General features: G+C 39.0%; 1 protein-coding gene across 1 annotated transcript in view; it reads right to left on the reverse strand.

Moving 5' to 3' along the window:
- The window catches only part of ELP2 (elongator acetyltransferase complex subunit 2), a gene marked incomplete in the record, with an annotated part of 749242 nt that overhangs the window by 92423 nt on the left and 631569 nt on the right, over nt 1–25250 (reverse strand). Inside the window, 1 exon segment of the mRNA XM_053714582.1 lies at nt 24482–24577. Coding sequence (XP_053570557.1) covers nt 24482–24577 — 96 coding nt within the window.

Here is a 25250-nt window from a genome sequence, read left to right on the forward strand (position 1 = left end):
CAGCAAACAACACAAAAGTGCCTCAGCCAGTTCACATCCTTGACCAAGCCGATGCCCAGAAGGTTTGGGAAAGTTCTACATGTGGGCTGATCTCGATCAGCGCTTATGCTTTGTACCTAAAATACCAACGGATGGGGGCTACATGTCGCTCTTCTCCTGGCCAAACATCTAGATTGCACTTAAGACCAAGTTTGAGATCAGCCCATGAGCCTGGGGACAGACTCTCCATATTCTGGAAATCCGGAGTGGGATAAAGACACTGAAATACGCAGCTACAGGAGGATCACTTACCCGGACAGTGTAACTATAAAGGAGTACTCGTTTTCTTTTGTTTAAAACTGCCCTGAAGACTCCATTCACTAAATATTAATGCTGTTAAATTTTAATATCAGTGTGCACATGGTCCAAGGTTATTTATGTTGGTTTGGAGAGCCAGTTAGAGTAGATTTTATTAGTTTATATGTTCCTAACGATAACACTTATGGTTTTAGGGTTTTTGTAATCAACAACACTACTCTCCCTATATGTTACTATTTATAAGTTGACTATTTAATCTTTAGACTTTTGAAATAATATGCATGTTATTATACACAATGCTGCATTAAGTGCTAACATTCCCATTATTTCACTGCCATAGCTTTTAGTCTATACTATCTTCCACGCCTGAATGACCCCCCCCCCCATTTTCATATAATGTACCTTCCTTTTTGGAAGGGCTACTTAAGCGGTCTATCTTACTTGTACCGCAACCTTAAATTTTGAAAGTATTAATGTGACATCCCTTTATTTCATTTATGCTGTAACACTAGTAATATATGTCTAAAGAATGGTCCAAAGTATAACACAGTTTGAGGATGTGAGATTCCTTCTATTTAGACTCAAATTTTTCTGTAGATGTAAGGGATTCTCTTAGATTTTTTTCTTCTATTGCATAGCTGGTTATGCATGGCTACAGATGGTTTCCCCTAAGTTTTACAAGTATTAATGCTGTATTCCTTAAATTCATTTATGCTGTATCACAAGTTATATATGTTTATAGAATGTTTCAAGATGTAGGGGGACCCCTTGATTCTCTATGTTATAAAATTAGTCATGCATATCCGCAGAATGATTTACACCAAAACTAAAAATCCGAAAATGTGAGGTATTTATTCTGTATGGTTAAATTTTTCTATGATACAATGCCTATGACTATATCCCTGAAAGTATATCAGATATGATTTTGCTTTTTGTTCTTTCTCTGTGTTGATATACTTCTTGTAATGTGGCATGTATGTCATAACCTGTTTCCAACCTCAATAAAAAATATATATAAAAAAGAAATAATAGAACAAATATGTATAATGAAATACAAACCGAAGCGCTATTAGATCTAGATTATATATGTAAGTATATACAAAAACTCCTATATGGTTTATGAGTTAGGCTTATATACTAATCAGAATAAAATATGCATAAACAAACATCACATAATATATATATATATATATATATATATATATATATAAAGTGCATAAAAGTGCAGTGAATCCAATAAAAACAACTATTAGGTACTCAATAGCATTCACATTAGAACAGGTAGAAAGTACTTGTATATTCATATGAAAAAGTCCTGCAGCTCCTCTTAGATAGGGCAGCTCCTGTGATCCCAGAAGAATACAGACTGTAATGAAAAAAGGAGAGAAGCGCAGACTCAAGTGTAGATTACAACTCTAATCACACAACACACGTGATACTAAAAACTCACAAGATCTTGGATAAAACAAGCGCATCGATTAATAGTCCCAACAATATATTGTCCCACACTTGGATACACAGAGGTAAATGCGTCCACCGGCCATTCCGCCCGGAAGTCTAGATGCAACACCAATTGCGTATGGTAGGCCAGGCCTTATTAGCCGTACAGGTGTTAAGACGCCAGTTGCTTGAAGTATCTTTACTGAGGGTAACAGAGTGAACATGCCCTCGGCTGTATGCCAATAGAATCCTACGTGCACTGAGGAACTATGGCTGCCTCATAGGGACAATAATAGCAGTAAAATTCTACGCGTTTTGTCCCGACCGACGGTACTTTGTCAAGAATAAAGTAATGGTTGCGCTATGCTCCCTATAAGGGATTTAATAGCCAACACCCCCATCTTTATGACAATCCAATTGGCTAAGAGGTGGTTCCTTTGTTATACAAGTCTCTCTCAATAAACAAAAGAATGCCATTAAGGAGACCTAAGTCCTCTCAGCTATGAAACTTCTTTAAGCCTTTTAGATAATAAAGAGCAAGCTCAATATACCTAAAAAAGAAACATAAACATAATATCCATTAGCAAATGGATAATACACAAAGCATAAGGAATTACCCAGATAAGCCTCTGAACGTATAAGAGCCAACACAAAATATCAGGGTATAGTAGTACACAGAAAAGTATTAACCCCTAGTCTCCTAGTCACAAGTAGTGCCTGCATCCTGCTAAAAATATATCCTTCCAAGAATATATTATGTCCCAAAGAAAGCTGCAGTATATGTCATAAGTGCACAGTCCCCCTATATAGAAGAACAAAAGGCACTTACCTGCAATCCAGCCGTCCAGCAGGAGGACAGCCTAACCGGTATGAGAGGAAGCCACTCCTCACATAGACCTGTAGAAAAAAGAAAGACAGAGTAAACCTACTCAGGCTTTCTATACAGGGGCAGCAACATGTTAGAAAAAAAGCAGTTAGTTCAATCCCACAAGTTCCTAACTGCTTTAAAGCCACCACTGCCCTACTGAAGAGACTAATGTGGGGCACGGCTAAACCCAATCTTGAAAGGAAAGTCCAGAGCAAACCTACTCTGACTTTAAAATAATAAAATCTTGATTGAAGTGAAATAAATCCAATCTTCTTCAGACACTAAAACTTCACCTCTTCCTTGCACCACAGGCAAAGAGAATGACTGGAGGTTGTGGGAAGGGAAGTGATACTTAACAGCTTTGCTGTGGTGCTCTTTGCCTCCTCCTGCTGGCCAGGAGTGATATTCCCAACAGTAATTGATGATCCATGGACTCACCGTGTCATTAGAAAGAAAAGTGAATACCACCCTAACATATATATCTCCTTGCTGCTTAAGTCAGTTCACAAATAGTCAAGCAAGAAACTTTAAGAGAGAAAAAAAGTAGGAAGTGAATTCACCATGAAAAGGAAACAATTAGTTTAAAGCAAAGTGGTTCCTCATATTCTACTTTGAGTGTGAGTAGTATAAAGCTAGTTTTCACTCATAATCTTGAAGAATTTGGTTAGTACTGGTGAGTGTAGACACAAGTTAGATCTTATGAAAGCACAGATGTTGTTTGTGCTGAAGCAAATGCATTAATCTGGTAGAGAAGCATTAGGCCAAAAAAAACACACATACAAAACAAGGAAAGAAGTTAAAGTCAAGGTTTCTGCCATCAAAACCAAGCGTCACCAAACAATCACTTGTATAAGGCATCAGCATGTGCTAGAAATGTGTGCTAGAATTATTCCAGACAGTCGTCTGACAGGAATAGTTCCCACTGACTGTACTTGGTTTGATGGCATTAGAAAGCTTCGCAAAGACTGACTTGCAATCCAAAATAAATAAATCAATGAACCTACTCCCTACACTTAGGTCACCGGTTATGACACCGCATTTCCTAGTAAAGGAGGCTATGGGCTTCCAATTGCCAACATATGGCCTGATATCACTTAGATCTCCCGTAACTAGACTCTATCCTTGCAACTGGGTGCCACTCACAGTCCCAAAAATAGAATAGTTACCAACACTAAATGCGTACTCATTGTGATCGGAGTCCATTGGGAAGGCAATATTGCACTGCTAAGGTGTAAAAACATGGAGATCTCCGCTGTGCAGCTTCTCCATTGTTACCTATATATTCACCAGGTAGTGGGTTACAGTGAGATGGGTCTGGCTTCTGGGGAGGAATAACACACTATACCACATTGCCCATCAGTTTCTCTTGTGACTGCTATATGCTCGTTGTATCTGTGGAACATGGTTCCTCCCTTCTAGAGATAGCGGTCAGAGCAAACTGATTGGAGATATTCGTGGCTAGTTTAATGAAATGAGCATTGAGAAGCGTCGATATATCATTTTCAAGAGTGCACCACGTGCTCTCCTTTTCTACCATTATGTTATAGTGAGAGAGCACATCAATAAAAATAAGGTAGCTGGCATAAATTGGATTAGCAAAAATATAATATGCAGTGACTTGCAAGAAAGCACTGCTTTTTAAGTAACACCGACAGGATACTACTGGGAGTAAAGCTTCTTACTCCACCATTACTAGCCTCCAAAAGCTTTGCAACACTGATGCTGAGATGGAAAATACATTGGCTTATTCTGCTGAATTTAGTGATGTAGGACTAGGGAAGGCCTTAACACAGATGTCCTCAAATTCTAAGGATATTGAGCAGTTTAGCTTGAGAAAGTCACCAGCTCTCAGTATGGTGCACGTATGTGGTGAAGAAAAAAATTATTTATAATTAGTGTAAAAAGCCCAAAGGAATGTACTATAGCATAATATAAGGCATTAGTAATTAATTTCCTTTAAGAAATAAAAGTAAAAATCCTCTTGTAAGAAAAGAACAAAAGCAATATAGAGGTGATACCTTTAATAGCAAACTAATATTGGATACAGTTATTTAGCTAACTAATAATGGAAGCCATTACATAGCTAACTAATAGTGGACACAATTTTTAAGGAAAAATATAAATATTAAATATAAAATAAATTTTAAAATAAATTTAAAATAAAATTAATGTAATATGAAGTATTAGTAATAAACTTCCTTTAAGAAAAAAATAATAAAATAATATATTTTCCCCCTTAAAGGACATTTATTACTAATAACAATTTTTTTTTCTAAATATATGCACTTAAAAAATAATATGACCCACAGGCAAAACACATTAAAGGGATAGTAAACACCAAAAAACTAAATTTATGCTTACCTGATAAATTTTTCTCTTGTGGTGTATCCAGTCCACGGATTCGTCCATTACTTGTGGGATATTCTCCTTCCCAACAGGAAGCTGCAAGAGGATCACCCACAGCAGAGCTGTCTATATAGCTCCTCCCCTAACTGCCACCTCCCAGTCATTTGACCGAAGACAAGCAAGAGAAAGGAGAAACTATAGGGTGCAGTGGTGACTGTAGTTTAAAAATAAAAAACACCTGTCTTAAAATGACAGGGCGGGCCGTGGACTGGATACTCCACAAGAGAAATAAATTTATCAGGTAAGCATAAATTTTGTTTTCTCTTGTAAGGTGTATCCAGTCCACGGATTCATCCATTACTTGTGGGATACCAATACCAAAGCTATAGGACACGGATGAAGGGAGGGACAAGGCAGGCGCTTAAACGGAAGGCACCACTGCCTGTAAGACCTTTCTCCCAAAAATAGCCTCCGAAGAAGCAAAAGTATCAAATTTGTAAAATTTGGAAAAGGTATGAAGCGAAGACCAAGTCGCAGCCTTACAAATTTGTTCAACAGAAGCATCATTTTTAAAAGCCCATGTGGAAGCCACCGCTCTAGTGGAGTGAGCTGTAATTCTTTCAGGAGGCTGCTGTCTAGCAGTCTCATAAGCCAAACGGATGATGCTTTTCAGCCAAAAGGAAAGAGAGGTAGCCGTAGCCTTTTGACCTCTACGCTTATCAGAATAGACAACAAACAAAGAAGATGTTTGACGAAAATCTTTGGTTGCCTGCAAATAAAACTTCAAAGCACAAACCATGTCCAAGTTGTGCAACAGACGTTCCTTCTTAGAAGGATTAGGACACAGAGAAGGAACAACAATTTCCTGATTGATATTCCTGTTAGTAACAACCTTAGGGAGGAACCCAGGTTTGGTACCCAAAACCACCTTATCTGCATGGAAAACAAGATAAGGCGAGTCACATTGTAATGCAGATAGTTCAGAAACTCTTCGAGCTGAAGAGATAGCAACTAGAAACATAACTTTCCAAGATAGAAGCTTAATATCTATGGAATGCATGGGTTCAAACGAAATCCCCTGAAGAACTTTAAGAACTAAATTTAGACTCCATGGCGGAGCAACAGGTTTAAACACAGGCTAGATTCTAACTAAAGCCTGACAAAAAGCCTGAACGTCTGGGACATCTGCCAGACGCTTGTGCAATAGAACAGACAAAGCAGATATCTGTCCTTTTAAGGAACTAGCTGACAATCCTTTCTCCAATCCTTCTTGAAGAAAGGACAAAATCCTAGGAATCCTGATCTTACTCCATGAGTAGCCTTTGGATTCGCACCAAAAAAGATATTTACGCCATATCTTATGATAGATTTTCCTGGTGACAGGCTTTCGAGCCTGAATCAAGGTATCAAGCGTTCAATCTCCAAGCAGTCAGTTGCAGAGAAATTAGATTTGGATGCTTGAACGGACCTTGAATCAGAAGGTCCTGTCGCAGTGGCAGAGTCCATGGTGGCAGAAATGACATGTCCACCAGGTCTGCATACCAAGTCCTGCGTGGCCACGCAGGTGCTATCAAAATCACAGAAGCTCTCTCCTGTTTGATTCTGGCAATCAGACGAGGAAGGAGAGGGAAAGGTGGAAACACATAAGCCAGGTTGAACGACCAGGGTACTGCTAGAGCATCTATCAGTACTGCCCGAGGATCCCTGGACCTGGATCCGTAACAAGGAAGTTTGGCGTTCTGACGAGACGCCATCAGATCCAATTCTGGTGTGCCCCATAGCTGAACCAGTTGAGCAAACACCTCCGGGTGGAGCTCCCACTCCCCCGGATGAAAAGTCTGACGACTTAGAAAATCTGCTTCCCAGTTCTCTACCCCTGGGATATAGATCGCTGATGGATGGCAAGAGTGAGTCTCTGCCCATCGGATTATCCTGGAAACTTCTATCATCGCCAAGGAACTCCTTGATGATTGATATAAGCTACAGTCAGCTAGCTGAGGCCACGCCTGAAGAGCATTGAATATCGCTCCTAATTCCAGAATATTTATCAGTAGGAGGGCCTCCTCCTGAGTCCACAAACCATGAGCTTTCAGGGAATTCCAGACTGCACCCCAGCCCAGTAGGCTGGCGTCCGTCGTCACTATAACCCACGCTGGCCTGCGGAAACACATTCCCCGGGACAGATGATCTTGTGACAACCACCAAAGAAGAGAGTCTCTGGTCTCTTGATCCAAAATTATCTGAGGAGATAAATCTGCATAATCCCCATTCCACGGTTTGAGCATGCATAGTTGCAGTGGTCTGAGATGCAAGCGAGCAAACGGAACTATGTCCATTGCCGCTACCATAAATCTGATTACCTCCATACACTGAGCCACTGACGGCCGAGGAATGGAATGAAGAGCTCGGCAGGTGGTTAAAATCTTTGATTTTCTGACCTCTGTCAGAAAAATTTTCATGTCCACCGAATCTATCAGAGTTCCCAGGAATGGAACTCTTGTGAGAGGAATAAGAGAACTCTTTTTCACATTCACCTTCCACCCATGAGATCTTAGAAAGGCCAACACTAAGTCTGTGTGAGACTTGGCTAGTTGGAAAGTCGATGCTTGAATTAGGATGTTGTCTAGATAAGGCGCCACTGCTATGCCCCGCGGCCTTAGGACCGCCAGAAGGGACCCTAGCACCTTTGTGAAGATTCTTGGTGCCGTGGCCAACCCGAAGGGAAGAGCCACAAACTGGTAATGCCTGTCCAGAAAGGCAAACCTGAGGAACTGGTGATGATCTCTGTGAATAGGAGTGTGTAGATACGCATCCTGCATCATTGGTAGAATAGTCCGAATGGTCTCCATCTTGAAGATTGGAAATCTTAGGAATTGGTTTAGGATCTTGAGATCTAGAATTGGTCTGAAGGTTCCCTCTTTTTTGGGAACCACAAACCGATTGGAGTAAAAACCTTGTCCCTGTTCTGCTTTCGGAACTTGGCAGATCACTCCCATGCTAAAAAGGTCTTCTACACAGCGTAAGAACGCCTCTCTTTTTGTCCGGTTTACAGACAATTGAGAAAGATGGAATCTCACCCTTGGAGGAGAATCTTTGAAATCTAGAAGATACCCCTGGGTTATAATTTCTACTGCCCAGGAGTCTTGCACGTCTCTTGCCCAGGCCTGAGCAAAGAGAGAGAGTCTTCCCCCTACCAGATCCGGTCCCAGATCGGGGGCTACCCCTTCATGCTGTCTTAGTGGCAGCAGCAGGCTTTTTGGCCTGTTTACCCTTGTTCCAAGCCTGGTTAGGTCTCCAGGTTGGCTTGGATTGAGCAAAGTTCCCCTCTTGCTTTGCAGCAGGGGAAGAGGAAGCGGGACCACCCTTGAAGTTTCGAAAGGAACAGAAATTATTTTGTTTGTTTGATCTCTTTCAGTGCAGGCCCGAATAGGGTCCTACCTTTGAAAGGGATAGTCAAAAGCTTAGATTTAGATGACACATCAGCCGACCAGGACTTAAGCCATAACGCTGAAAAATGGCAAAACCTGAATTCTTTGCCACTAACTTAGCAAGATGAAAAGCGGCGTCTGTAATAAAAGAATTAGCTAGCTTAAGAGCCTTAATTCTGTCCAGAATATCATCTAGTGGGGTCTCCACCTGAAGAGCCTCTTCTAGAGTCTCAAACCAGAAGGCAGCTGCAGTGGTTACAGGAACAATGCATGCTATAGGTTGAAGAAGAAAACCTTGATGAACAAAAATTTTCTTTAGGAGACCCTCTAATTTTTTATCCATAGGATCAATGAAAGCACAACGGTCTTCAATAGGTATAGTTGTACGCTTAGCCAGAGTAGAAATAGCTCCCTCCACCTTAGGGACCGTCTGCCATGAGTCCCCCATGGTGTCAGATATGGGAAACATTTTCTTAAAAACAGGAGGGGGAGCGAACGAAATATCTGGTCTATTCCACTCCTTAGTAACTATGTCCGAAATCCTCTTAGGGACCGGAAAAACATCAGTGTAAACAGGAACCTCTAAATATTTGTCCATTTTACACAATTTCTCTGGAACTACAATAGGGTCACAATCATCCAGAGTTGCTAAAACCGCCCTGAGCAATAAGCGGAGGTGTTCTAGCTTAAATTTAAATGCAGTCATATCTGAATCTGTCTGAGGGAACATCCTTCCTGAATCAGAAATCTCTCCCTCGGATAGGAAATCTCTCATCCCTACCTCAGAACATTGTGAGGGAATATCGGATACGGCTACTAAAGCGTCAGAAGTCTCAGCATTTGTTCTTAACCCAGAGCTACTGCACTTCCCTTGCAACCCTGGCAGTTTAGATAAAACCTCTGTGAGGGTAGTATTCATAACTGAAGCCATATCTTGCAAGGTGAAAGAATTAGACGCACTAGAAGTACTTGGCGTCGCTTGTGCGGGCGTTACTGGTTGTGACACTTGGGGAGAACTAGATGGCAAAACCTGATTTCCTTCTGTCTGAGAATTATCCAATGCCAAACTCTTATAAGTCAAAATATGCTGTTTGCAATTTATAGACATATCAGTACAAGTGGGACACATTCTAAGAGGGGGTTCCACAATGGTTTCTAAACAAATTGAGCAATGAGTTTCCTCAGTGTCAGACATGTTGAACAGGCTAGTAATGAGACAAGCAAGCTTGGAAAACACATTATTTAATAAAAATAAACACAATTTTCAAAAACGGTACTGTGCCTTTAAGAGAAAAAAAGGCATACACAAACTGCAAAACTGCTTAAAATTGCTTCAAATTTTTGGAAATTTTTACAGTATACCCACTAAGCTTTAGTAAGATTGCACCACAAGTAAATAAGCAATAAACCCCCAAATGAGAAAACCGGATTGACAAATGTCCAAAACCGGTAAAAAAAACCCTGTCAGCACCTTGCCACAGCTCTGCTGTGGCCCTACCTGCCCTTAGGGAACGATAATGTGGGGATAAAGCTTCTATTAAGCCCCAGAAGTGTACCAGGACCTCTGGAGATGTTGCTTGCTGCTTGTCTGCAAAAACTAAATGCGCAACTGAGGCGCGAAAATAGGCCCCGCCCATCTAACTCGATGTTGCTGGGGCCTACACAAAATCTACCAAACCTTTTTGTAGCCATGTGGGTTATAAAACCGCTAAATAAGCCAAGTGTACCCTCAAAAATATGTCCCATCAGAATAAAAACAGTACTTCCAGAACACACAAACGTTTGCCTACTATATCATATACAAACTGAGTGGCCATAAGATTAGCTCTTTATGCAAGCTAGTAATGCCCCTTACGAAACTAGGATTACTGCTTACCCTTCCGCTAATGGGGATACTGTCAGCCTTTCTGAGTTAACACAGTCTCTGCAGAAAAAATGACTGAACATATCTCATTGCTGTATAGCAAGAAACCGTTCCTCACACTGAAGTTTTCCTGTACTCCTAAGCTTCTATGGGAGCAGCAGTGGACCTTAGTTACAAATGCTAAGATCATCATCCTCCAGGAAGAAATCTTCATCTATGTTCTGCCTGAGAGTAAATAGTACAACACCGGTACCATTTAAAAATAACAAACTCTTGATTGAAGATAAAATAAAACTAACACCTCTTTCACTTTACCCTTCCTGCTTAGAGCTGGCACAGAGAATGACTGGGGGGTGGAGTTAAGGAGGGAGCTATATAGACAGCTCTGCTGTGGTGCTCTCTTTGCCACTTCCTGTTAGGAAGGATGATATCCCACAAGTAAGGATGAAACCGTGGACTCGGTACATCTTGCAAAAGAAACAAATTCTTTCCTTGAAAAGAAAGAGATCAAGGTCTAGATTTATAAACTATATCTGCAGGCCAAGATTTTAACATAATAACATAGTAGACGAGGTTGAAAAAAGACCGAAGTCCATCGAGTCCAACCTATACAAATCGAAAAAAACTTACAAAAAGATCCAGTTTAGCTTAAATATTCCCACTAAAAGTGGACTCATTTAATTCTAGCAATCATATCCATGAATTTTGTTTCTAGACAGAAATGTATCCAAACAATTTTCAAATGTATCTAGGGTATTGGCACTCACTACCTCCTTTGGTAATGAGTTCCACAATTTTATTGCTCATACAGTGAAAAAAAATTTCCGTTGCAGGAGATTAAATCTCCTTTCCTCCAACCTTAAATTGTGACCTCTTGTCACAAACAATTTTCTTGGAATAAACAGAGCTTCTGCCATCTCTTTATATGGGCCTTGAATATATTTAAATAAAGTAATCATGTCACCTCTCAAGCACATTTTTTTTTTTTTTTTAAAGAAAACAGACTCAGTCTGGCTAGCCTCTCCTCATAGCTTAAAGGGACACTGAACCCAATTTTTTTCTTTCATGATTCAGGTAGAGCATGCAATTTTAAGCAACTTTCTAATTTACTCCTGTTATCAAATTTTCTTCGTTCTTTTGCTATCTTTATATTTATATATTTACTTTTGGTTCAGAAATCTGAACAGCACTTTTTATTGGTGGGTGAATTTATCCACCAATCAGCAAGAACAACCAAGGTTGTTCACCAAAAATGGGCCGGCTTCTAAACTTGCATTCTTGCTTTACAAATAAAGATACCAAGAGAATGAAGAAAATTTGATAATATAGTAAATTAGAAAGGTGCTTAAAATTGCATCTGAATCACAAAAGAAAACATTTGGGTTCAGTGTCCCTTTAAATTCTCCATTCCCCTTATTAGCTTTGTGGCCCTTCTCTGAACTTTTTCTAGTTTTGCAATATCTTTTTTTGAGATCGGTCCCCAGAACTGCACTCCATACTCAAGGTAAGGTCTTACCAGGGATTTATATAGTGACAGAATTATGCTTTCCTCCCTTAAATCAATGCCTCTTTTAATACATGCTAGTATATTATTAGCCTTTGTAGCTGCTGCCCTGCATTGTGCACCCATCTGTAGCTTGTTAATTATTACTACTCCCAAGTCTTGTCCCATTTAAATAATACGTTGCCTGCTTATTTTTACTTCAAAATTGTAGTACTGATCTCTGGGGGACTCCACTGATTACCTTTGTCCAATCTGAGTATAATCCATTCAATACTACACATTGCTCCCTATCTGTTATCAAGTTATTTATCCATGAGCTAACATTTTCAGCTATTCCCAGTCCCTTCATTTTGTACATTAATCTCTCATATGGCACTGTATCAAATGCCTTTGCAAAATCCAAGTATATCACATAAACTGATTCCCCTTTATCTATATTTTTACTTACTTCTTCATAGAATCAAATTAGATTAGTTTGATAAGAGCTATTTCTCATAAAACCACGCTGATTTGAACTCATAATCTTGTTTACACGAATGTGCTCATCAATATAATTCCTTATAATCCCTTCAAATATCTTCCCCACTATTGATGTCAGACTAACTGGTCTATAGCTTCCTGTATCATCCCTGCTTCCCTTTTTGAAGAGTGGCACCACATTAGCTTTACGCCAATCCTGGGGTACCATGCCTGAGGATAATGAGTCTTGAAAAATTAAGAGTAGAGGTTTGTCTATAACAGTGCTAAGTTCCCTTAACACCCTTGGGTGTATTCCATCTGGGCCTGGAGTTTTATTTACCTTAATATTATCCATTTTTTTCCTGATATCCTCCATACATAACCCAGTTAATGGTATGGGCTGGCTTGTTCTAGTTTGTTCCAAAGTATCGTCCATTGGTTCCTCTCTTGTGTATACTGAAGGTTTAGTACCTCAGCCTTTTCCCTGTCAACCATGCTACCCTCCATGCATTTTAATGTACCTATATTGTCCTTCTTAGATTTTTTGCTATTTATGTACTTAAAGAACCCTTTAGGGTTAGACTTAGAATCCTTTGCTATTCATTTTTAATTTTGGCTACTTTGATTGTTTTTTGCATGCTTTGTTATATTCCTTATAAATATTGTATGTTGAGTCTGTACTATTTTTTTTAAATAATTTAAATGCCCTACGATTTTTCCTAATTTCTCTTAACACATTTTTATTTAGCCACATTGACTTGGATTTTTTAATTTTATTTTTATAACCATATGGTATTTGTTGATATGTATATTTATTTAATAAAAATTGAAATGCTATTCATGTATCCTCTGTATCTTTAATAGAGAATACTTTGTCCCAATTTATGTTATTTAACGATTTCCTTAAATCGTTGAATTTTGCTTTCTTAAAATTAAAAGTCTTAGTTAAACCATAACCATAAAGCTCTTCTAGAAAGAACTTCCAAATACATACATTTGGCATTAATCTTAATGATGCCAAATACAGAATCACAGTTAAATTAATTAGCACATTTTAGCAGTCCTAAAAGGTTAAAAAAATCCTCCCTAGCAGAATCATCAGAAAACTGCTCAGAAAGACTATTTAACCAAATAGAAGAAGCAGCAGCAATGTCAGCAATAGAAATAGCTGACCTAAATAAGTAACCTGCTTGCAAAAAGGCCCTTCTATGAATTGATTCTAATGTCCTATCTAAAGCAGGGGTTGCCAACCTTTCGGACCTCAGGGACCACTGAACTCACAGTTTTTAATCCTGTGGACCACTAACATTTTTTTTTTTTTTTAAATGTACAAACCTCTATAATGTGTGTGTGTGTGTATATGTATATATATATATATATATATATATATATATATATATATATATATATATATATATATATACACATATACAGTATCTCACAAAAGTGAGTACACCCCTCACATTTTTGTAAATATTTTATTATATATATTTTCATGTGACAACACTGAAGAAACTGGCCAGTTCATCACCATTACCCTCAGCTTCTTTAGCAAGGCAGTGGTTGTCTTGGAGGTGTGTTTGGGGTCGAAGGGAGCGGATCATGCTCTGCTTCAGTATGCCACAGTACATGTTGGCATTATGGTTCCCTCAATGAACTGTAGCTCCCCAGTGCAGGCAGCACTTATGCAGGCCCAGACCATGACACTCCCACCACCATGCTTGTCTTTGTACACCTCACCTGGTTGCCACCACACACACTTGACACCATCTGAACCAAATAAGTGTATCTTGGTCTCATCGGACCACAGTATATGGTTCCAGTAATCCATGTCCTTAGTCTGCTTGTCTTCAGCAAACTGTTTGCAGGCTTTCTTGTGCATCATCTTTAGAAGAGGCATCTTCAGGGATGACAGCCATGCAGACCAATTTGATGCAGTGTGCGGCGTATGGTCTAAGCACTGACAGGCTGACCCCCCACCTCTTCAACCTCTGCAGCAATGTTGGCAGCACTCATAAGTCTATTTCCCAAAGACAATCTCTGGATATGACGCTGAGCACATGCACTCAACTTCTTTGGTCGACCATGGCCAGGCCTGTTCTGAGTGGAACCTGTCCTCTTTAACCTCTGTATGATCTTGCCCACCATGCTGCAGTTCAGTTTCAAGGTCTTGGCAATCTTCTTATAGCCTAGGCCATCTTTATGTAAAGCAACAATTTTTTTTTCAGATACTCATAGAGTTCTTTGCAATGAGGTGCCATGTTGAACTTCCAGTGACCAGTATGAGAGAGTGTGAGAGCGATAACACCAAATTTAACACACCTGCTCCCCATTCACACCTGAGACCTTGTAATACTAACGAGTCACATGACACCGGGGAGGGGAAATGGCTAATTGGGCCCAATTTGGACATTTCCACTTAGGGGTGTACTCACTTTTGTTGCCAACGGTTTAGACATTAATGGCTGTGTGTTGAGATATTTTGGGGACAGCAAATTTACACTGTTATACAGGCGGTACACTCACTACTTTACATTGTAGCAAAGTGTCATTTCTTCAGTATTGTCACATGAAAAGATATATATATATATATATATATATATATATATATATATTGTGACGAAACCAATCTCGCCACTGTACATTGGAGGGCCTGTTATAGAACATTCTTTGGGCTGGAGGTACATGGGCTTAAGGATACCCAGAGACTGCATGGAAATATGGAATTTTATATGCTGGACACCCCATGTACTTTCATAACTCTGTCTTATGTCTATGTCACCCTGTATCCATAAATACAGGATGGGTACAGGGTGTGAGTGCACCTTTTGGGAGCAATTGTGACTCTATAAACCAAGTGGGCATAAAAGACTTTATAGCTAATAAGAACTGTTCCTATATTCTGTAATAAGATGTATTCTATGTATGTTTCAGATCTGATTGTGTCTCAGGAGTCTGTCTGGGTAAACTGATTGTGTTTTGTGTGATTATGTTAACTAGACTGGCCAATATCAGATTGTCTGAGTAAACGTTCTTTCCCAGTAAATTAACTTAATGTGTTAATCTGTTTTACCTGTGAATAGACAATTGTTAGAGGTTTGATGCATTGTTCATATGTTTGCTTTACTGTTAAACCAATGCCCTCTGTAACCTGAAGCCAGGGTGTATAAATCTGTGTGCTGCCTTCAAATAAAGTAGTCATTCTGCTGATATCTGTTGGACCCTCACCATGGAGCTTTGACTCATGTTTGGGGGGAGGGAGTGGGGAAATTTACTGTATGCTGCCTGTGCTTCTGCCCTTTTATGCTAGGGTTATACCGTTACATTCATGCTGTCTTAGTGGCAGCAGCAGGCTTTTTGGCCTGTTTACCCTTGTTCCAAGCCTGGTTAGGTCTCCAGGTTGGCTTGGATTGAGCAAAGTTCCCCTCTTGCTTTGCAGCAGGGGAAGAGGAAGCGGGACCACCCTTGAAGTTTCGAAAGGAACAGAAATTATTTTGTTTGTTTGATCTCTTTCAGTGCAGGCCCGAATAGGGTCCTACCTTTGAAAGGGATAGTCAAAAGCTTAGATTTAGATGACACATCAGCCGACCAGGACTTAAGCCATAACGCTGAAAAATGGCAAAACCTGAATTCTTTGCCACTAACTTAGCAAGATGAAAAGCGGCGTCTGTAATAAAAGAATTAGCTAGCTTAAGAGCCTTAATTCTGTCCAGAATATCATCTAGTGGGGTCTCCACCTGAAGAGCCTCTTCTAGAGTCTCAAACCAGAAGGCAGCTGCAGTGGTTACAGGAACAATGCATGCTATAGGTTGAAGAAGAAAACCTTGATGAACAAAAATTTTCTTTAGGAGACCCTCTAATTTTTTATCCATAGGATCAATGAAAGCACAACGGTCTTCAATAGGTATAGTTGTACGCTTAGCCAGAGTAGAAATAGCTCCCTCCACCTTAGGGACCGTCTGCCATGAGTCCCCCATGGTGTCAGATATGGGAAACATTTTCTTAAAAACAGGAGGGGGAGCGAACGAAATATCTGGTCTATTCCACTCCTTAGTAACTATGTCCGAAATCCTCTTAGGGACCGGAAAAACATCAGTGTAAACAGGAACCTCTAAATATTTGTCCATTTTACACAATTTCTCTGGAACTACAATAGGGTCACAATCATCCAGAGTTGCTAAAACCGCCCTGAGCAATAAGCGGAGGTGTTCTAGCTTAAATTTAAATGCAGTCATATCTGAATCTGTCTGAGGGAACATCCTTCCTGAATCAGAAATCTCTCCCTCGGATAGGAAATCTCTCATCCCTACCTCAGAACATTGTGAGGGAATATCGGATACGGCTACTAAAGCGTCAGAAGTCTCAGCATTTGTTCTTAACCCAGAGCTACTGCACTTCCCTTGCAACCCTGGCAGTTTAGATAAAACCTCTGTGAGGGTAGTATTCATAACTGAAGCCATATCTTGCAAGGTGAAAGAATTAGACGCACTAGAAGTACTTGGCGTCGCTTGTGCGGGCGTTACTGGTTGTGACACTTGGGGAGAACTAGATGGCAAAACCTGATTTCCTTCTGTCTGAGAATTATCCAATGCCAAACTCTTATAAGTCAAAATATGCTGTTTGCAATTTATAGACATATCAGTACAAGTGGGACACATTCTAAGAGGGGGTTCCACAATGGTTTCTAAACAAATTGAGCAATGAGTTTCCTCAGTGTCAGACATGTTGAACAGGCTAGTAATGAGACAAGCAAGCTTGGAAAACACATTATTTAATAAAAATAAACACAATTTTCAAAAACGGTACTGTGCCTTTAAGAGAAAAAAAGGCATACACAAACTGCAAAACTGCTTAAAATTGCTTCAAATTTTTGGAAATTTTTACAGTATACCCACTAAGCTTTAGTAAGATTGCACCACAAGTAAATAAGCAATAAACCCCCAAATGAGAAAACCGGATTGACAAATGTCCAAAACCGGTAAAAAAAACCCTGTCAGCACCTTGCCACAGCTCTGCTGTGGCCCTACCTGCCCTTAGGGAACGATAATGTGGGGATAAAGCTTCTATTAAGCCCCAGAAGTGTACCAGGACCTCTGGAGATGTTGCTTGCTGCTTGTCTGCAAAAACTAAATGCGCAACTGAGGCGCGAAAATAGGCCCCGCCCATCTAACTCGATGTTGCTGGGGCCTACACAAAATCTACCAAACCTTTTTGTAGCCATGTGGGTTATAAAACCGCTAAATAAGCCAAGTGTACCCTCAAAAATATGTCCCATCAGAATAAAAACAGTACTTCCAGAACACACAAACGTTTGCCTACTATATCATATACAAACTGAGTGGCCATAAGATTAGCTCTTTATGCAAGCTAGTAATGCCCCTTACGAAACTAGGATTACTGCTTACCCTTCCGCTAATGGGGATACTGTCAGCCTTTCTGAGTTAACACAGTCTCTGCAGAAAAAATGACTGAACATATCTCATTGCTGTATAGCAAGAAACCGTTCCTCACACTGAAGTTTTCCTGTACTCCTAAGCTTCTATGGGAGCAGCAGTGGACCTTAGTTACAAATGCTAAGATCATCATCCTCCAGGAAGAAATCTTCATCTATGTTCTGCCTGAGAGTAAATAGTACAACACCGGTACCATTTAAAAATAACAAACTCTTGATTGAAGATAAAATAAAACTAACACCTCTTTCACTTTACCCTTCCTGCTTAGAGCTGGCACAGAGAATGACTGGGGGGTGGAGTTAAGGAGGGAGCTATATAGACAGCTCTGCTGTGGTGCTCTCTTTGCCACTTCCTGTTAGGAAGGATGATATCCCACAAGTAAGGATGAAACCGTGGACTCGGTACATCTTGCAAAAGAAACAAATTCTTTCCTTGAAAAGAAAGAGATCAAGGTCTAGATTTATAAACTATATCTGCAGGCCAAGATTTTAACATAATAACATAGTAGACGAGGTTGAAAAAAGACCGAAGTCCATCGAGTCCAACCTATACAAATCGAAAAAAACTTACAAAAAGATCCAGTTTAGCTTAAATATTCCCACTAAAAGTGGACTCATTTAATTCTAGCAATCATATCCATGAATTTTGTTTCTAGACAGAAATGTATCCAAACAATTTTCAAATGTATCTAGGGTATTGGCACTCACTACCTCCTTTGGTAATGAGTTCCACAATTTTATTGCTCATACAGTGAAAAAAAATTTCCGTTGCAGGAGATTAAATCTCCTTTCCTCCAACCTTAAATTGTGACCTCTTGTCACAAACAATTTTCTTGGAATAAACAGAGCTTCTGCCATCTCTTTATATGGGCCTTGAATATATTTAAATAAAGTAATCATGTCACCTCTCAAGCACATTTTTTTTTTTTTTTTAAAGAAAACAGACTCAGTCTGGCTAGCCTCTCCTCATAGCTTAAAGGGACACTGAACCCAATTTTTTTCTTTCATGATTCAGGTAGAGCATGCAATTTTAAGCAACTTTCTAATTTACTCCTGTTATCAAATTTTCTTCGTTCTTTTGCTATCTTTATATTTATATATTTACTTTTGGTTCAGAAATCTGAACAGCACTTTTTATTGGTGGGTGAATTTATCCACCAATCAGCAAGAACAACCAAGGTTGTTCACCAAAAATGGGCCGGCTTCTAAACTTGCATTCTTGCTTTACAAATAAAGATACCAAGAGAATGAAGAAAATTTGATAATATAGTAAATTAGAAAGGTGCTTAAAATTGCATCTGAATCACAAAAGAAAACATTTGGGTTCAGTGTCCCTTTAAATTCTCCATTCCCCTTATTAGCTTTGTGGCCCTTCTCTGAACTTTTTCTAGTTTTGCAATATCTTTTTTTGAGATCGGTCCCCAGAACTGCACTCCATACTCAAGGTAAGGTCTTACCAGGGATTTATATAGTGACAGAATTATGCTTTCCTCCCTTAAATCAATGCCTCTTTTAATACATGCTAGTATATTATTAGCCTTTGTAGCTGCTGCCCTGCATTGTGCACCCATCTGTAGCTTGTTAATTATTACTACTCCCAAGTCTTGTCCCATTTAAATAATACGTTGCCTGCTTATTTTTACTTCAAAATTGTAGTACTGATCTCTGGGGGACTCCACTGATTACCTTTGTCCAATCTGAGTATAATCCATTCAATACTACACATTGCTCCCTATCTGTTATCAAGTTATTTATCCATGAGCTAACATTTTCAGCTATTCCCAGTCCCTTCATTTTGTACATTAATCTCTCATATGGCACTGTATCAAATGCCTTTGCAAAATCCAAGTATATCACATAAACTGATTCCCCTTTATCTATATTTTTACTTACTTCTTCATAGAATCAAATTAGATTAGTTTGATAAGAGCTATTTCTCATAAAACCACGCTGATTTGAACTCATAATCTTGTTTACACGAATGTGCTCATCAATATAATTCCTTATAATCCCTTCAAATATCTTCCCCACTATTGATGTCAGACTAACTGGTCTATAGCTTCCTGTATCATCCCTGCTTCCCTTTTTGAAGAGTGGCACCACATTAGCTTTACGCCAATCCTGGGGTACCATGCCTGAGGATAATGAGTCTTGAAAAATTAAGAGTAGAGGTTTGTCTATAACAGTGCTAAGTTCCCTTAACACCCTTGGGTGTATTCCATCTGGGCCTGGAGTTTTATTTACCTTAATATTATCCATTTTTTTCCTGATATCCTCCATACATAACCCAGTTAATGGTATGGGCTGGCTTGTTCTAGTTTGTTCCAAAGTATCGTCCATTGGTTCCTCTCTTGTGTATACTGAAGGTTTAGTACCTCAGCCTTTTCCCTGTCAACCATGCTACCCTCCATGCATTTTAATGTACCTATATTGTCCTTCTTAGATTTTTTGCTATTTATGTACTTAAAGAACCCTTTAGGGTTAGACTTAGAATCCTTTGCTATTCATTTTTAATTTTGGCTACTTTGATTGTTTTTTGCATGCTTTGTTATATTCCTTATAAATATTGTATGTTGAGTCTGTACTATTTTTTTTAAATAATTTAAATGCCCTACGATTTTTCCTAATTTCTCTTAACACATTTTTATTTAGCCACATTGACTTGGATTTTTTAATTTTATTTTTATAACCATATGGTATTTGTTGATATGTATATTTATTTAATAAAAATTGAAATGCTATTCATGTATCCTCTGTATCTTTAATAGAGAATACTTTGTCCCAATTTATGTTATTTAACGATTTCCTTAAATCGTTGAATTTTGCTTTCTTAAAATTAAAAGTCTTAGTTAAACCATAACCATAAAGCTCTTCTAGAAAGAACTTCCAAATACATACATTTGGCATTAATCTTAATGATGCCAAATACAGAATCACAGTTAAATTAATTAGCACATTTTAGCAGTCCTAAAAGGTTAAAAAAATCCTCCCTAGCAGAATCATCAGAAAACTGCTCAGAAAGACTATTTAACCAAATAGAAGAAGCAGCAGCAATGTCAGCAATAGAAATAGCTGACCTAAATAAGTAACCTGCTTGCAAAAAGGCCCTTCTATGAATTGATTCTAATGTCCTATCTAAAGCAGGGGTTGCCAACCTTTCGGACCTCAGGGACCACTGAACTCACAGTTTTTAATCCTGTGGACCACTAACATTTTTTTTTTTTTTTAAATGTACAAACCTCTATAATGTGTGTGTGTGTGTATATGTATATATATATATATATATATATATATATATATATACACATATACAGTATCTCACAAAAGTGAGTACACCCCTCACATTTTTGTAAATATTTTATTATATATATTTTCATGTGACAACACTGAAGAAACTGGCCAGTTCATCACCATTACCCTCAGCTTCTTTAGCAAGGCAGTGGTTGTCTTGGAGGTGTGTTTGGGGTCGAAGGGAGCGGATCATGCTCTGCTTCAGTATGCCACAGTACATGTTGGCATTATGGTTCCCTCAATGAACTGTAGCTCCCCAGTGCAGGCAGCACTTATGCAGGCCCAGACCATGACACTCCCACCACCATGCTTGTCTTTGTACACCTCACCTGGTTGCCACCACACACACTTGACACCATCTGAACCAAATAAGTGTATCTTGGTCTCATCGGACCACAGTATATGGTTCCAGTAATCCATGTCCTTAGTCTGCTTGTCTTCAGCAAACTGTTTGCAGGCTTTCTTGTGCATCATCTTTAGAAGAGGCATCTTCAGGGATGACAGCCATGCAGACCAATTTGATGCAGTGTGCGGCGTATGGTCTAAGCACTGACAGGCTGACCCCCCACCTCTTCAACCTCTGCAGCAATGTTGGCAGCACTCATAAGTCTATTTCCCAAAGACAATCTCTGGATATGACGCTGAGCACATGCACTCAACTTCTTTGGTCGACCATGGCCAGGCCTGTTCTGAGTGGAACCTGTCCTCTTTAACCTCTGTATGATCTTGCCCACCATGCTGCAGTTCAGTTTCAAGGTCTTGGCAATCTTCTTATAGCCTAGGCCATCTTTATGTAAAGCAACAATTTTTTTTTCAGATACTCATAGAGTTCTTTGCAATGAGGTGCCATGTTGAACTTCCAGTGACCAGTATGAGAGAGTGTGAGAGCGATAACACCAAATTTAACACACCTGCTCCCCATTCACACCTGAGACCTTGTAATACTAACGAGTCACATGACACCGGGGAGGGGAAATGGCTAATTGGGCCCAATTTGGACATTTCCACTTAGGGGTGTACTCACTTTTGTTGCCAACGGTTTAGACATTAATGGCTGTGTGTTGAGATATTTTGGGGACAGCAAATTTACACTGTTATACAGGCGGTACACTCACTACTTTACATTGTAGCAAAGTGTCATTTCTTCAGTATTGTCACATGAAAAGATATATATATATATATATATATATATATATATATATATATTGTGACGAAACCAATCTCGCCACTGTACATTGGAGGGCCTGTTATAGAACATTCTTTGGGCTGGAGGTACATGGGCTTAAGGATACCCAGAGACTGCATGGAAATATGGAATTTTATATGCTGGACACCCCATGTACTTTCATAACTCTGTCTTATGTCTATGTCACCCTGTATCCATAAATACAGGATGGGTACAGGGTGTGAGTGCACCTTTTGGGAGCAATTGTGACTCTATAAACCAAGTGGGCATAAAAGACTTTATAGCTAATAAGAACTGTTCCTATATTCTGTAATAAGATGTATTCTATGTATGTTTCAGATCTGATTGTGTCTCAGGAGTCTGTCTGGGTAAACTGATTGTGTTTTGTGTGATTATGTTAACTAGACTGGCCAATATCAGATTGTCTGAGTAAACGTTCTTTCCCAGTAAATTAACTTAATGTGTTAATCTGTTTTACCTGTGAATAGACAATTGTTAGAGGTTTGATGCATTGTTCATATGTTTGCTTTACTGTTAAACCAATGCCCTCTGTAACCTGAAGCCAGGGTGTATAAATCTGTGTGCTGCCTTCAAATAAAGTAGTCATTCTGCTGATATCTGTTGGACCCTCACCATGGAGCTTTGACTCATGTTTGGGGGGAGGGAGTGGGGAAATTTACTGTATGCTGCCTGTGCTTCTGCCCTTTTATGCTAGGGTTATACCGTTACATATATATATATATATATATATATATATATATATATATATATATATATATATATATATATAAAACACACACACACATTGTACATAACTAGTATAACCATAGCTAAGTTTGCATTATGTATATATTTACACATTTTTAAGAATTATTTTTTGGAATTAACTAATTGAATGACAGAACCGAGGGAATACTTCCAAATGACAGATGAAGGGCGAGTGCCAACTTTTGGGCTGGAAGCAGAGAGTGGGAAAAAAATAATAATGTTTAAAAGGACCACAAGACTTCCAAGTTACATCCCCAGTTAGGAATTATTCAAAACTACTTATGATCATGGACAGACATTGGAGTCATAAATTAAGTTTATATCATTAAGCTCTCAAAATGGATGTGAGCTTACCACGACTGATGTTACTGGCAATTACTATAATACTGGTGGGATATGGCTGATCTGCTGGATGGCAATTACTGGAATTCAGGTGGAATAAAATTATTAGAATGAAAAATAATATTTAATAAAAAAAGAAGATGTAGGGGAGGAAGACAAACAGTGATGTAAGTCCATCCGAAGGAATTGGGAAAACTACTACAAAGACAGGTAAAGGAAAGAAAATAAATGAAATATAAGAGAATTTTTTTTAAGATTTTCTTTTTTTTATATACTTTAATTCAACTATTTCAAGCCAAGACTATACCAACCTCTGCTGGCTTTAGAATGGAAGCATTTTCCTCTGAGCAGCGCGCCAGACGAGGGGAGTTAAAAATACAATACAGCTATGCAAGTTGCGCAGTACTATAAAACGTGCGTAGGGAGATTGCAATTTAGCTCCTCCTCTGTCGGTTTTCACTGATGTCCAGCCAGGCACTGTAGGGAGTTGCGGCACGACGGGGGTGACACCATCAGAAGAGATGAATTCCTGCTTGGTGGTGTCAAGGACCACCAACATCTTCTCACGGACCACTGGTTGGCAACCGCTGATCTAAAGGGTCCTTAAAAGAAGTACTATCCACAAGAAGAATAGTACACTTAGCCAAAGTAGAAATAGCCCCATGTACCTTAGGAACAGTCTCCCAAAGATCAATATTAGAAGCAGGTGAGGGAAAATGGACCTCAATTCAGACTGAGAACCCCTATCATTGAAGAATCATATGCACATCTTCATTCTTCACTTTCCTTCAGTGGAGACAAAGAGAAGAGCTCTTGTGGTTTGGGAATCTTTGCCTCCTCCTAATAGCAAGGAAGACCAATTCCCAGGAGTAATGGATCGTGGACTCTCACCACCTGTATGAGTGTACTTCCTCTAGACAACATATGTAAAACATGGATATGGACTGCCCTTGCCATATGCACAGAACCAGCTGGTTGCACATCACCTTCCATGGCATCTGATTGCTGGCCATAATGCTGGAACCAGGATTTTGATAATGGAGGACTAAGGCCCAACAACAAATTTCTGCTCATGAGGTGTAACAAAACCAATCTTGTGCCATATGGTCACTATTTCAATACAAGTAGAAACTTATTTTTCTATATGATTATTCAAAATATATGTATATTAATACACTACACATTGTTATTTATCTCTAAATCTATATAAAATTTATACAGATACTGTTTACAAACCTGTGAGGATTAAGGGTTGAAATGAGGGTTGATAATTCTGATCAGATGCACTATTGTATTTCTCGTCTTCTTGTTCTGAATGTGTACAATGTTCTCCTAGTTAAAAGAAAAAGTCTAAATTAATATTATTTTGTACCATATTGCATATATTAATGAATGCAGTTTACAAACATGCAGTGCTTTATTAATCCACCAGCCATACAAGGTGCACAGTTAAAATATTTCCAGTGCCCAGGAATACTAATGACACATATTTCCAGTTCCTTACCTGTATTTCCTACATACATAAATGTAACTCTCTTTATAATCACATAGCTTATTTATTCCATTATGAGGGAATTCAAATGTAAGAAAAATGGTAGACATTTAAGGAAAGGACTGAGCCAAGAAACCAAGAAAAAGAGGATAATGAATAAGGCTCTGGTAAGGCAGTAAGCAGCAAAACTGCCAAGCAGTCAATAAGGTATCCATATACTTGAAGTATCTGCTTTACTGCATAGCTTTTTTACAATTATGTGTTGCCACCTTTATAATAAAAAAAAATACACTTAGATTTAAACATTATCAAAATGACTAACGCTAATGCTCTGGTTCACCAGATGAGTGTCTCCTTGCAGCGAGTCTGTAAAATGCTACACTAACAGCGGCTTTCTCAGGGCGATGCATCACACCACAGAAATACTCCCACTATTGTGAAATTTACCAGCCTAAGATATATTTGTTAATTAGTAGTTTAACTGTTGTTACAGTCACATTGACACTACTAATT

The sequence above is a fragment of the Bombina bombina genome, chromosome 5 (genome assembly GCF_027579735.1).
Source record: "Bombina bombina isolate aBomBom1 chromosome 5, aBomBom1.pri, whole genome shotgun sequence".
NCBI lineage: Eukaryota > Metazoa > Chordata > Amphibia > Anura > Bombinatoridae > Bombina > Bombina bombina.